The 15,770-nt window shown below is 41.0% G+C and overlaps 1 protein-coding gene across 1 annotated transcript in view; it reads right to left on the bottom strand.

Moving 5' to 3' along the window:
- Nucleotides 1-479: 479 nt before the first annotated feature.
- Nucleotides 480-15,770, bottom strand: part of gabra3 (gamma-aminobutyric acid type A receptor subunit alpha3) — a 78,730-nt gene continuing 63,439 nt past the window's right edge. The window contains exons 8-13 of the mRNA XM_071915215.2: nt 14,001-14,083; nt 12,934-13,077; nt 9,912-10,064; nt 7,121-7,326; nt 938-976; nt 480-800 (exon numbers count right to left, since the gene is read on the bottom strand). Of these exons, the coding sequence (XP_071771316.1) occupies nt 480-800; nt 938-976; nt 7,121-7,326; nt 9,912-10,064; nt 12,934-13,077; nt 14,001-14,083 (946 nt within the window). The remainder of the gene's footprint in view (nt 801-937; nt 977-7,120; nt 7,327-9,911; nt 10,065-12,933; nt 13,078-14,000; nt 14,084-15,770) is intronic.

Here is a 15,770-nt window from a genome sequence, read left to right on the forward strand (position 1 = left end):
GTCTAGACCTTATCATCTGTAATGAGCTATAATGGAAACTTCACACTACACATGCTCGCCCTAACTCGGTTCTAAGAGAAGCGCAAGCATGTCCAAAATATGGTGAAAATACACTGGACTATTCTACAGAACAGCAAGCAATCAAGATACAGCAAAGGTTCGTCACGACAGGGAACAGGGCCAGAGGTAAGGGTTCAGAGTGGAGGGGGGAAATAAATGCTACACAAACACATTTTGATGTGAAGATTTCCTCTTTCCAAGGTCCGCTACTATATGTGAATCTATGCTAAAATTTGCCTTCCACCTATACAGACGTGCAAAATATCAAACTTTTAAGAAAAAACAGACACACAAAACACGCACACGCGCACACACACACATACATACACACACAATAGGATGTAATGGACTTGGCCTCTTGCAAACCTGTCTAACCGCCAAACCAAACCATCAAACCTAGCGTATTTACTTGGTCAAATTCAGTTTTGGTTGTTTGACTTCATAATAGCGGGCTTTCTGTTGACATATGTGGCCCAGTAGACTAGGTTGAAGATGAAGAAAAGAACTGGGAAAATGATACGCGATATCTTGTCCACTTTGCTGACACGGTTGTAGGACTTTTTGGCCTCCATGTATGGGTCTTCCATTTTTTGGAGATAGTGATGTTTAGCGGACGCTGCGGTGGCACTCTTGGAAATGGTCGTTAAACCTTGATCTTTAGCTACATTGATGGCGTAGGTAGTTCCAACAATGTTGAAAGTGTTGTTTGCCTTTTTGGACAAAGAGGCCGATTCTCTTCTCTGAAAAGGAAGGAAGCAGTAAAGGGCGTCAGGACAGAAGCACCAAACTCAACAATACTTCCATTTGGACTCATAAAGAGGAAATAGAAGCAACACCACAAGACACGACACACTTAGAGAACAAAACAAAGCCTAACCATATCTTTAATCCTGGCAATGTTACTCTGAAAGGGTTCCTGAAAAGAAAAGTAGAAAAGAAAAAAGTTTTACCAATTATATCAAATGACCCAACTCCATTCATTATCATCTACCTGGAAGTACAGCACAACATGTTACTGTTGTACTGCACTTTCAACTGTTAGCACTCCAAATCTGCATCATACCAAATCTGAATCACATAATCATATCATTAATCATAATCACATCTTTCTTTAAATTCAGATATTTCTTTAGCTGTGACAAAAGGCCATGACAGAATTCATGACAAAATGATCAGGCTGGGAAAAATTAAGAGCGTGGAAATGGGAACAATCCTATTTAGCGTCGTTGCAGGGTCAGGCTCAGCTGCCGTCTGATGCTGCAGACTGGCAGCAGTAGCAGAGAGAGCGGGATTAGAAACAGAGCAAAAATCACAGTGTCTGTGTCAGCGAGAGCAACCGGGGCGTCTATAGGCAACAACTTGTGAGAGAGGAAACAGATAAAACTGGCTAGGGGAAACTGGCTTCCTCTTACTACTGGAGGGAAATCATCTGCACTGTCTTTCATACTGAGAGCGGTGGCATGCAGTGTATGAGGCTATACTGGGGGAGTTTTCTCCTGCACAACAGTCACACCCACAGTGGTCACTGTAAGATCTGCAGCAACATAAAAGCAGCCTCATGTTTCACTTTCAACGTTCACTACTGTTTTGAGCCTTTCTGTAATTCTGCTCTACTTTTTCCAGCTTCATTTAATTTCCTTTCCTTTCCTCTCGCTCCATCTTTTTAATTAGCATAACTAATCTCCCCTCTTCCCTCAACTCAACCCCCCCCGCCCCTCCCTTCGCTCCAAAATGCTGCATGGTGGGTCTCTTTCCGCACACAGCTCATCGCCAACTGTTTTGTTATGTCTATATCCTCAAGACTCATTTTACATACACTCGTGAATGGAGTTTTTCACATGTGACAAGGCATTTACAAGAATGTTTTGTGGTTGAGATAAAACCGGTGTGTTGCTATTGTGCTAAAACACACGGGAAAAGCGCTTTTAAAGTGTGATACGCAGCGGAAAAGGTCAGTATTAGCAGTGTAGTAGGTCATAACACCGGTGTTATAAATCTCCCACCAACCCAAAGCTACAGACTACTGCGTCAAGGACAATGGAGCGATCTAACCTGGTAAGCGGGCTGGATGGAGGAGGAAAATGCATTAATTTCACCCTAAAACAAGTGAGTCACAGAGCAGGACAATAGGAAGTCGACTGCGCTTGGACTCACTTGCACACAAAGTGCTGCTCTGCAGAAACCAGGAAGGGTCTGGCAGAGAGCTAACAGAGCTTACAGAAAGTTGATTGTATCAAACAGAGAAACTGTGAGCCTCTGTCTGAAGGGTCTATCTCATGCCAATATCAGCGCAGGGAGAGAGTATCCTGGCAGCGATGCTCCCCGGATGACTAGATGCTTTCGTACGATATCGATTCCTCCGGATCTAACAACGCCACCTCTATCACAGCGACGGCTTAGATCAGCAGGAATAGGGGCCGACTATTAAAACGTGTCTTACGACTCTAATCACAGCCACCTAAACTCGTTAATCCCTGGCATTGGGAATGTTCTTTGCCCACCAACCTGACATACAAGCCCCATGAAGCTCATTCCTGTCAATAAGCTATTTGGCTCGGCGGTCGTCATCGGCGGCAATTTATGGCCTGATTATTAGGGAAACTGCAAATAGCATTGGGCTGTTTATGTCTTTATGAACTTAATGTGACACAACACAATTTACTTCAAGCCAAATATTCTTACACACTGTTCAAAGTCATTCGGCGAGCTGCAGGCACAAATACTCCTGAATACAATGCATCTATTGACCTTGTCTTTGTAACTTCTGGAAATGGTTACATCAAAATTTCTTTATTAGTGTGATTAAGTATCTTGGGGCTCAATGTGCCGTGCAATGTCTTGCTTTTTTGAGCTCAGTGTGTGCTTGTGTGTGCGTGTGTGTGTGTGTGTGTAACTAAACCTTGTGACAGTCTGTCTCTGTCTAAGATTGGAGATGAGGTGTTGGCATATTTTATAGCCTTAAGTATGTGAGCATGTGTGTGTATGAGGGTGTGGACACTGTTTATTGAGGCAGACTGTCCCCGTTTCTGAATGTGTGTGTGTGTAGTGTGTGTGTAGTGGCACTGAACTACAACGTTTCTGGGAATACGGATCGCTGTAGCGGTGGCTTGAGCTTGGTCTCAACACAGCGGGCAGAGTGTGTTACAGGCTACCTGTCGGCCCGTATTAATTAAATATGCTTTAAAATCCCAAATCAAGGTAAATGCTGCTCCCTCTCACTTGTTCCTGTATGTTATCTCCTTTGTTCCCTCTTTGTCCCTCTCAAAGACTTTCACTTCCTAAAACGGCATGCCACTGACAAAAAGGTATCTGTTTTCCACCAGATAGAGAATGTTTAACATGTATTTACTGCAAGTTTACTGCACTGAATTGATGAAATCCTGCCTCTGATGACGACGTTGAAACAGTGTGCTATGAAATCACAGTTTAGGGATCATTAGTCATTGTCTCATGTAACATAATTTCACCTCACTGTATTGCAATGGTTAATCCTAGTTGCGTCATTCAGAGAAAGCATTAAAGTGATGTTGAACTTGAGGAAACTTATACCAATGGAACAAGAAATAGTAAGATTACCAATAATTGTAAATAGGCGAAAAAAGGTGGGAGACAGGACTTTGACAAAGCAGATTCTGCCAATATATAAAAAATGAGTCATGAGTAAACGTACTATTTTCTTCGTTGCATTGAGATAAGTTTCCTCCGACCGGATTTCGGTGTTACACTTGTTCAAACCAAAAGATTTAATAACCATAAAGAAAGCGATTCACTTAAACACAATTCAGCAACATGACTATTTTATTTCCATTTGTCAGAATCTGCTTTGTTTGCGTTCATTTGTGTGCTAAAAGTGTGATTTTCAGACCTGTTTCGCCATACAATGGCAGTGAATGGAGAGAGAAAAAAAAGTAACAGAGAATCACTGATTTTGGGGTTATACCATGGCCAGGCAGCTGCACAAGCCAAGGTACTACCAAAGTTCAACATCACTTTAAGTGCATGATGGGACAGGGCTCCTCACTCAGTGGATTAGACCACCAGATAATGCCCATGTGCCACGGAGGGCAGAGAGTATCCAGGCTTTCATTCCAACCGAACTCCTCACCAGCTCATTTTGCTAATTAGGGGAGAACTAATTTGGTAGATCGCTGGTCGAACAGGATGTATGTGACAAAAAGAGGAAGATAAGCAAGGAAGCTCCATAACCACCAAATGAGTTCACATTGACTCGTCTATGGCTCACCATTTCAGGCCTAAAAAAGACGGCGCCCAGGGCCAATGAAGTCATCATTTGGTTCCGGTAACAGCGGTGGCTGAAGCCCGTCCTCGGATAACTGGGTATGACTCGTATTCTCACCATATTCTCTTACTGTGCTATGATGCCTCTCCTAAAAAAACACTAAAAATCCTTCTAGTCTCCCTTCATATAGGCTCCTTTTTAATGTAAAATATGTCAAACAAGGATAAAGCGTGTGCGGTTTTATTCCTTTGCTCTCCAGTAGCTTATACTAGTGAGGACGGCGATGGGAGTGCCGTGTCTCCCTCTGTGACCCCATTCTTTTTTATCTATCATGACAACTGCATGCTCAGCACAGCCCCGAGAACACAGGCTGTTGCCATTAAGACAAGGCATCAAAGGGAAAAAAAACCCTCCACTCTGCAATGTAATTCTGAGAATTATCCCTGCCGACTGCAAAGTTTCATGGCAGCAATATCCAGTTCTGCCAATCATTTAGAGGACCAAATGTCAAGCTATAAAGACTGGAGAAGTTGTACTGATTGCTGCAAACAATTTGTACATTAGCAGCGGGAAATAGATTTGTGGCACTGTATTGTCTGTGGCAGTGGGTGGAGTATGCTCTTCCTTGTGTTGTGACTGTGGCTAAGAGAGGTATTCCCGTTTTTTGATCTGCTAGTAATATGGTTATTGTAGCAGAATATCGGCAACATTTAGTCACCATTCACCAAATGAATGAGAGTGATGAGGGCAAACAGGGCATAATTTCATGATTCCTGTGCAAACAGGCTTTTCAGTTTAAATGAATGTAAGATAGAGGGCAGATGTGAATCCTTTCAGAGTAGTTTTACTTAAAGGACAATTCCAGTGTGATTGGAGTTTTCACTCATTTCCTGCATTCCCTCGCTGTTTCACATCACTGTAGATCGTTTTCCAGTGTTTTTATCACGTTATGATATCTGCTATTTATCCTATGTCTTAGTACTTAGTTTCAAAGTAAATATTTTGAAATATACGCTGTCTAATATTACGCGGTACTCCAACCAACTACTTTAACCGGAATTGTGTAAAATGAAGCTTTATTTAAAGTAATGAAAATATGAACCATTTTCTTTCAATTTCAAGTTATCCTTTAACATATTTTCAACATTTTGATTGGTTTCCCTCCACCACCGAATGCACTTGCACTTGTTATAGGCAACTGATCTCAAAAAGCTTTTGGGCAAACCATTAAATATTAATCTATATTTGTTGACAGGAAAAAAAACATTTTGTGGTAGACTTTTCAGCTTGGCCAGTAGAAACCAGAGTAAGGCTAGCAACATTTGTTTCATTTAGGGTCTACATGAAAATGGGAAAATAATGCATTTGTTCAATTCAATAACAGAATGAATGGGCCTATTTTAAATGTATACTATATCTAAATTAATTCAAGAAAAAATGAGTATATTCATACATTCATCACAGTACCAAGTGCATTATTTTCCTCCCTGCATCTCGGCACCTACCTCAATACTCCCTCATGCCTCTGATCTATATCAAAGCCTGTTTATTTGATGGACATAGTAACCATCAGTTATAAAACATCATAGAAATCATAGCAAATTAAAGCGTCGAGATTATCATAAGAAACTTGTCAGGCTTTATTTATGAAACTTCCTCCTAGCTTCAGTTTGAGTGCAGGATCAAAAGTGAGCGGGACGTTGTTTGGACCCCCACACCCACATTTGGCAGCTCCCTCCAATTAAAAACACGCTGGAAGCAGAAATCCAATCCTTAAATAGAGTCATGCACGTCAACAACGCTCAGTATCCGTCTGCACTTCTACTTTCTTATACTCATGCAACAAGAAGTTAATTTACCATACTCTACTCTATCTTCATAAACAAAACAAAGTGACTGAAGGAAAATGATGGCAGCATTAGCCCAGACTATTCACAAACTCAATTTCTGTAAGCTATAATTCATCAGATGATATGATTAAAACAAAAACAAAAAAGTCAAATAGACTCAGGTGGCAGGTTTTAATAAGTAATTCACACTCACTTTGTCATTCTGTGCGTCTATAACATGCAGCGGACTGCAGACTAGATGTCAGAATACCATCTTTTTGCGGGAGAACGAGCCTACACTCATTTTAAGATAAGAGCGGAGCACAGGCTGCCGTCATAAATCAGGGCCACTGTCTCTGGGAGTTTACCCCTGTTTCTGCTCTCGCTGCTCCGCCCCACCGTCCCTGTTCCATTTGGCTGTTAATGAATAAATAAAGGGTCTCTTTATAGTCTTTATAGAGTACTCAGGGCTGTTTTAAGGAGGGAACTTTCTATCAGTGTTTCCAAAGTGCAATTTGTCCTCATCGCTACACCAGTGTAAAATGAGGGCTTTCTCAGCTTGCCATACCGCATTTCTAAGCCATCAACTTTGAGCATACTCATTTTTCACGAGGTTATCAAGGGAAAAGATAGAGAGCAATTAATCTAGAAATGAATAAGCAAAAAAAAAAAAAAACTTTCAAAACTAGGGAGAAGAACCAAGGAGGAGACAGACTCATTTGAGGCAAACTATCCTGCAGATTAATGAGGATGGCGACGTGTTTGTGATTAGTAACTTCTGCAACACCAGCAAATGCACAAAGAGTAAAACAAGATGTAAGAGGTATGCTGATGCTTTGTTGTGCTGCAATACACTCTAACTACTTGAATGCTCTGGTATGGCATATGCATCTATTTCATTCATGCAATTGTACTTTTTGCTTTTTCTACACTGTAAAGCACTTTGTAACATTTGTTTTGAAAAGCGCTATACAAATAAAAGTTCACTCACCCTTATTTCCATGCCCTCTTTTTTCCCATCCCATGCCCAGCTGCGCTTGGTGAAGTAGTTGACTGTGGCAAACTCAATCAAGGCAGAGAAGACAAAGGCATAGCACACTGCCATGAACCAGTCCATGGCAGTGGCATAGGCCACCTTAGGTAGGGAGTTTCTAGCACTGATGCTCAGTGTGGTCATGGTTAGGACAGTGGTGACTCCTGAAAAGATCAGCATAGAGAGTCTCTATTGAAGACACGCTTAACAAACACAGAAACACACACACACAATCACCATGGTACTGCAATACTCATTTAGTACAAATCTCAAACACAGATGAAAGTGAAAAAAAAAAAATCACAGATCTGGACATTCATTGCCGTATAGACTTGAAAACTGTCATAGATCATTGTACATCCTGGCCTTTATGTTCAGTGTTGCTGGGAATGAGATGGGGAGCAGAGAATGGGTGCCCATCCAAGCAGATAAAAGCAATCACTTCACCTGTTCCCACCCGTCTCATTGGTTGAAAAATAAAATAGGCTCTGAAAATTAATATTGTGCTGCAGAGCAGGGAGGTCAACTCATTTCGGTGATCCCTGGGTGAGAAATCAGAATTTGTGACTCATAAGATTGATAGATCACTATTCACATTCATAAAGGATAGAGATCGCTTTATTATACAGATACTGGATATTGCCCAACTTGACTGTATGTTAGCATCTTAATAGTATGCTATGTTATATATGTTGAGATATTTCTCCTTTCATCATTCCAGAGGGAAAGTAGTCCTATTCGCAAAATGTTAACGGTAAAAAGGTTGCATAAAGGTTTCCATCGGACAGTTTAAAGACACGAAATGGAGAGCGACTTGTAATGTCAATGAGGATATTCATATAAATATAAATCAGGCATTTCGCTTGGGTAAATGAGAAAATTGCAAACCTGATTATCCATCAAAAACATATTAGGTCATGCCTGCCAAACACAACCGGGCAACCTACCAGGGAACAAATGATTAACTAAATATCAATTTTAAAAATGCTGCACAGCTGTTAAACACTGAACAACTCAGAACTGGTTGTATCTAGCAAACTTTTAGTCCGCAGTGACTGTTATGGCAGCACACAAAAGTGGAGAATTCAGTGAAAACATCCTTATTTCAGCTCAACAATATGGCAATGAGAACAAATAATGTAAGATGTCAATGCCACTGGGAGCAGCATCCTTCACAGTAAATGTTTCAATCATACCACTGAGATAATGACATTGATTGAAGCTTCTTTCCTCATATGAAAGGAATTGTACTCTGAAAATGGGGAATCCTTGCGCCACTGAAATGATTGCGATGAGTTCAGAGGATACAATGAAAAGGGTTCACGCCGGTGTGTGTGAATGCGTGCATGTGTGTGTGTGTGTGTGTGTGTGTGTGTGGGGGGGGGGGGGGGGGGGGGGGGGGGGGGGGGGGCATGATTGAACAAGCTGTAGTTATTTAAAATGCATTAGAAAAGGCCGGCACACTACAGCCTTTGCTTCCTGACCATCTTGTTGAAAATAATCCTTTGCTTTGCTTTTCTACTTGTAATGTAGAATGTATGCTTCACTTCATTCCCTGTTCAAAATACTAATTATTCAAAAAAACGTCAATACACCTCGTGGGTTGGGGGTGGGGTGGCGGGATGCACTGGGTTGTAATGGCACACTCATCATATTTCATGAAGCAAAACTGTACATTTCCGTTAAAGAAGAGAAAGAAGGGCAAATTACTGAAATGACTGTATGTGGACAGTCTTATGTTTGAATATAGTATAGAGTATATTAGTCTAGTCTAGAGTATAGTAATCTTATCAGACAGAACAGAGAACAGAGAAAATGTTAAATATGTAGGTAATTAAGTAATAATTAAGCCATTAACAGTAATAGCCAGTAAAAAAGTAATAGCCATAAACATGTTTGTATTTAAGAAAATTGAAGGTAGTACTGTATAAACCTTGAATGAACTCTTCCTTGCTTCATGTTTTGGTGCTTTCATTATTAACATGACATTGTTTTAGAGGACTGAGTGCTGCGTTTCTGTTCCTCTGTCATTTCCCCCTAAACTTAAAATGGACTAACTTCTGTCTTTAACACACCGACTCAAAGTGAGTCATGGTTTGTTTTGTCCCATCCCGGTGAGAAGTGGGATCTGACCCTTCCTAAGGCCCTGTGGTGATTTGGGCAGGATTAGCCGTGTTTTGAAAATGATGTGTCTGCTGTAGATAAAACGAGACACCCTGCCAAAATTAGCTAGAGCTCAGGAAGCAATAACCCTTAAAACTTGGCTGGCTGTTGCAGTCTGCAAAGCAGTCCAAGATCGCTTTCAAGAGCTGCAACTGCAACACCTCCCTCTATCACCTCTCCCCTTTCAAGGTGGGCGACTGCACCTTCTCCGACCTCATTCTTTCCAACTTTGCTCCCACTAATCTTTAATTAATTAGGTGGTTTTGCAATTGCCGAGGTAATCACAAGGCAATGTTGCAATTAAAGCACATTAAAACAAATCATCACTCACCCAGGCCCAACTGCACCTGAATGGGCAACAAGCTCCATTTTACACCTCACTATGTGAATTAGTACTTTGCAGAGACATATTTTTTATACTCTCCACATCCAGTCTGCTGAATGAATCTGGTGATGCACCCTCTCATTACTGCACATTTGTTTTGCTGTTACTTCATAATTTAAGAGGTCCATTTTTTTTGCCAGTCACTAAATTATTGGACTGGTTGAATGAATCGTTAAGTAGAAAACAGGAGATGGCACTCACCAAACACAGTGCGCGCAGGAACTGATTCTCTGTTTAGCCAGAAGGAGACCTGAGACAGTATGACAGTCATGATGCACGGAAGGTAGGTTTGAATCACAAAATAGCCAATTTTCCTTTTCAAATGGAAATACGTTGTCATCACTACATATTCTCCTGAGGGTGAAGAGAGAAAAACAGGGAGAGACGGAGAGAGAGAGATGCAGAGGATCATAATTATTAATACAGGTATGCTCAGTTCAGAACAACACAGGCTGAAATATTCAAAATTAGATTTAATACATGAGCATGTACATCATCAAAGCAGCTCAGGGGATTGTCTTCAATTCCTGAGGGGATCTATTATACCATATGACAAGACAGAAAATGTTGTCTGGAGAAAGACAAAATGTGCTAAAAAATATTCCAAATTCCAGTGTGAGGCTGTGATGTGTACTTTGTATAAGAAAAATCCACTTCACTTCCCTCCATTTCACTTCAATTCAACTCGACCTATGATTTATTCAGGCAGGTAAGGAAAGAGAGGAAATTAAAGGGTTGGAAGGATTGAAATGGCAGACGATATTGCTAGCTTGAAAGACTTTTGCACAGATTTGGTGATGCAATTGTCCTTTCTGTCAAGGGAATTAAAAGGTCACTGCAAGGAGCACCTCCTCTATTCCTCACATAATGGAAATGGGTGACAGTAAGTATAACCGGCAGCCTTGAGGTGTGGTGCTAATGTGTATCAAAACAAGGTACTGTCTGCGAAAATAAGGCTGTACAAAACACTCATGCCCGAAGGCGCTCATCTCCAAAATCTCTGCACATCTCTCTGCACAATAAATCCATTAGCCTTCATATTGATTCTTGTGCGGATCATTATGGACTGAGCAATAACATACCAGCACTAACAGGCTTCCAGATAACCAGAGATTAGGCAGTGCCAATTAGATAGATTTTGTGTCTTAAAATACACACTTGTAATCTGCAGTTCAACCTATTTTACCTACAGCTGGTAAAATAATTTGATTTGGTAGCACTTGAGAAATACTCCTAAAAGAACAGGGCAAGAACTGGGTAATAACACAGATTTATTAGACTAACAGCTGTAATGTGCAAGTCTTATCTGCTAATATGTCATGTTAAAGGATATATAGTAGGTATTCACAGGTATGGCAAATTAAAACAATACAATAATCACCATGTAACATATATATAAATGTATTTAATCATTAAATTATATCTCCTTAGGATATGATGTCATTTCAGTTAAGTATGCTTTTGGAGAGCAGGGATCTTAATTGGATGTGTAATTGGGGTCCAGATCTGATGATTAATTTTCTGGAGATGTGCAAACAATCTCTGTCTGCGTCATTCTAACCCTTGATGTTCAACCCTTCCTTCAAGTCAGATTTTTCCACTCATTGCAGCCAATGGACAGATTCTGCGTTCCCCTAAGCACCAGCTGTCAATGCCATGTTTGGAATCTGTGTTGCACGGATAGGAGAGAAACAGCCTTTCATTCCCTGAGACGATTCTCTGGACCGACTCCAACTACGGTTGAATTGGCTCAAAACCTTCCACTCAACTGGCTGAAATCGTAGTCCATCGGGTTTAAAGTCTTGGTAGGAATGCGAATGTCTGAGATCCAGGAGCTGAACCAGTGTTGTGACTGGAATCATGTTGACACTACCAGCAAAATAATAATCCCCCAAACTGCTGGATGCAGGTTCTGTTATTCCTCTGCAGTCCACTTGGCTAAAGGAATTCACGCACAATCTCCAAACAGCAAAACAATACAGATGAGCTCAAGAAAAGTGTCCTCTGTGGATTCACACCAGTACAGTCATTCCAACAGCCGATGCCATACATCTTATCATCTGGGCAAACCTGGTGAGTACCATCCAACAATGCTTGGACGTGGTTTTGGTCTCTAAACGCACCTTAAGTCAGGCAGATCTCTGTGACTGCTCCCCTCCTGAGAGCCAAGCAAACAGCCTCCCAGAAGAGGTTAAATCTCACAGGACTGGGGAGCCAGTGTTGCTCCGTTGTAAGCTAAGCGCTCTTTCAGTAATTGCCAACTGCCCCATTGAAGAAAGCTATTATCTACAGCTTTGCAGTACTTGGGTACTTTAGCACTTTCTACAGTCTCCTTGCACTGTAACCTAAAGCTGGTAATTGACATAGAAAAATGTTATTTGCTTGAGAGATTTTCATCGAAAATTACTTGCCGACTGTCAGTAACAGCACGGATCATTTTTTTCAAACTTATTTCACCAACAACTCATAAAAAATAGATTATTTGGCTGCTGCAGAGTTTTAACCATTTCCTGGAAATGATGAGGCAACTACTGATAACTGTAATGAAGCCCTGCTAGATATTACCAGATAATTACTGTGAATTACCTTGTTGTCACTAGTCTGTGTCATTTCCCAGCCCTTACCTTGTTATTTCATCCTTTTATGTTAAAGTGCTACCATAAGCTTTAAGTCCCCCAGTGGGGAAATGAAGAAGTGATTTGATTGTGTGTGACAGATAAAGGGCCTCTGCAACAGTTTTGGCAAGGAGAATTTAAGATCAAATGAATGTCTAATCAAAAGTACAGGCTGGCAGACTTTCCTTTAATTCTGTGCTTATTAAAGTTGACTCTGGACTACAGCCTAAAACAGAATGAAAATAGAGTTTCACCTCCGGTAAACCTCCTCATATTATCTTTGTAAATCTGCTGAATAGTTTTCCTAAAAATGAAAACAGTCATCATTTTCTTTCTGGACCCCAATAATGCAAAGCTGAAACCAACCGATGACAGAAGCTTGCAAACAGTGCAGATCAATTACTTTATAAAAAGGCAAAAAAAAGAGTGCAAGTACATGCCAACAGAGGAGGGTAAATTCATTTACCAAAATGCATTTTATGCAAAACAGAAACTGAAAAGACTTAAAATTCATCTCACAAAACTTTGATTCTGATTTTGTTTCACTATTAGAACCTTGATAGCAGCCTAACGCCACCTGGGCTGAGGCAGGACAGTGTGTGGTGTACCTGTGCTGGAACTGATGGTTTCTTTGCCAATAACATGTCCCAGTAAGTCATACTGGTTTAGTCTGGAGCCGTCTTCCGCCACAGCTACAGACCTCTCGTCTCCCTGGGTCCACAGATAGATTACCTCATTATTGGTATAAGCATCTGCGCAACAGAGAGAGGGTAAAACAACAGGGGGGGAAACATGTGGATGTGAAGTCAAAATATGAGGCATATTTTTTCCCATTTTACCCCAATGTATAACTATTCTATCTATCCATGCTTTACAGCAGATGATCAAAATTTATTGTAGCAAAACAAAAGCTCAAAAGAGAAACTGAGCTGTGCATCCTGTGTATTTTAAATATAGCAGTGGAAGAGTGATCATTTTCTTTTGTCTTCTAGGAGATAGACATTCTAAAGTCCCATTGAGATATACTGAGTAACATTTGAAATTAAATAAATGAGGGTTGAACACACATTTAGCCCAAAATGAAACAAGGCTGTGTATATTTCTACACTCTGGCTTCGTATGTTATTTGAATTTTACACCTGCTTTTAGTATTTATAATAAATGTTGTTTTTTTACAGAGTTTGAAGAAAAGACAAGCCGCACACTGCAGTAACGCTCCCAGTGTTTTCTTATTACATCAACGTTTCGACCCAGCTGGTCTTCATCAGGACAGGAGAGTCGCCTTTAAACAATGGTGAATAATTGCACACACTGTCTGAGCACAGAATATAGCTAATTAAATGTGTTGTTTATTTTCTACGGACTGGCTCATCTTTATGTGCGTACTCCCACTAACATCACTGTCACACACTTCAATCCGTTGGTTGCCTACTCTTGCCATGCTGACGGGAACTTTGTCATGCTGGAACAGTGTTTCAAGAAAGGAAAGCTTCGTGGCACGACAGTTACCGCTCAGTATCATCACTTTAGTGGTGACTACAGTTTGATTAGCCCTCTGAAGTTGTTCCAGGACAGGAAAGGCACCCAGCACCTGCGGAGAACTACCGCCACTCTCATTCTGTGGTGGGACTTTATGTTAGGCTGTCTTTTGTTGTGACCATCTGGACTGACTTACAACTTCCAAACTTCAGAGGACAGGCGTGCGCATCCATTGGGAAATCCTCCAGGTGCATGGGGCACTCAGCATGGATGGTCAACCTGAGAGAGAGAGAGAGAGAGAGAGAGAGAGAGAGAGAGAGAGAGAGAGAGAGAGAGAGAGAGAGAGAGAGAGAGAGAGAGAGAGAGAGAGAGAGAGAGAGAGAGAGAGAGAGAGAGAGAGAGAGAGAGAAAACACTTCACTGGTCAGGCTGCAATATGGTTGTGGTTGCCGTTTTTAATGCAACCTGTCACATGAGAAAACTATAGAGTGTAATTCATGACTGCAATTCATGGTCAGACATGTTAAGAATTTCCTACACAGACTGTGTGAGACACCTGGGGAAGACAAATCAGTGTTACATGCATGGAAGAACCTGGCAATTAATTCTGGTTAAGGTCTTATTCAGATTAAGCCGTTTACATTAACCTTTGATAGCCTATGATACAATGGAGCATCCCTATTGCCATAAATAAACCAGTTAACAGAATATTCCTGTCCATCTCTGGTGTCCCGCCCACAGATAGAACAGTTCACCAGCAAAAAAAATAAATGAATAAAATAAAAAATAAATAAAAGGTGCAGCTGTCAGCTACCCCCTCCCCGTTTGACTGAGATTGCTTCTATTACAGGGGAAAGACATGATATTCCATACGGTAATAGCAAATATTGCTGCCCTACAAAGGCAAACAGCATTCCCCTCGGGGTGTTTGATCATGACAAGAGATCAAGAGATGTTTATTAGGGGCTGAGAGGGGAGAGAGAAAGGGCTGGGGGAGGGGTAGTACAGCATCCTATGGGAATAGATATGGGAAGGCTATGGGAGATCAAGGATTTATGAGTGGTATGGAGGGTTGAGGATGGATCTTGGTGGGGCAAGACAGGCTAGGTAGGAGGCGTTCGCATCGGGACACATGGGAGGGTGAGGGGAGCGGTTGGGAGAGGAGAGGGAAGATTTAGGGGTTAGGGAGCAACTGGCAGCAAGCAGGTACATTTTGTTTTTATTGATTTCCATATTGTTCCATATTGTTCATGTTACTATTTAGATCTTTCTTTTTTCATTTATTTTTTCTTAATGTTCGCTATTAAATAACCCGCAAATTATTCAAGCTACATAATTTTTCTTTTTCTCATTGTAATTATTTAATACTGTATTGTAAATGTTCCTGGAGATAATGAAGATGAAGATTTTCTCAGTTTCACTCTGTCTCGGTCTCATGCAGTTACTACCTGGCCTTTAGCTTGTAGGGCAGATTGCTCGCTGCCATGTTTTTTGTTGACATCAAAATATACCCATAACCCTATGCAAGTCTGAGTTTGTGCAGACAGCATAAACCAAAAATGAAAGGAGTAAGATGTTTACATGTCACAGTAAAACGTTTAATATCGGAGTAAGCCAGGCATCTTAGGCAAATTTGAAGGAAAACAGGAAGATGAACGCACTCAGCCCCCCGCTCCCCCCTATCTCCTACACAGTCAGCCAGCGGCGGTGAGTGTGCAGGTGATTGACAACTCAGAGCAAAGCCCCCCTGCTCGGTCAGATGTCTGAGCCACAAAATTTACTTTGAAAGCAAATAGCAGAGCAATGGCACTATCAGTATTGCAGAAATTCTGACATGTTACCTTGCTCTTTCTTGTTCACCCAACATGGGGATTATTTTTGCTGAATTCAAACAAAATGTCAACTTATAAAACCTACGTATAGTTTCTCATAACTGGAGTATAAGGTTATTTGAACTTAATTATGTT

This window comes from Centroberyx gerrardi, chromosome 11, assembly GCF_048128805.1.
Source record: "Centroberyx gerrardi isolate f3 chromosome 11, fCenGer3.hap1.cur.20231027, whole genome shotgun sequence".
NCBI lineage: Eukaryota > Metazoa > Chordata > Actinopteri > Beryciformes > Berycidae > Centroberyx > Centroberyx gerrardi.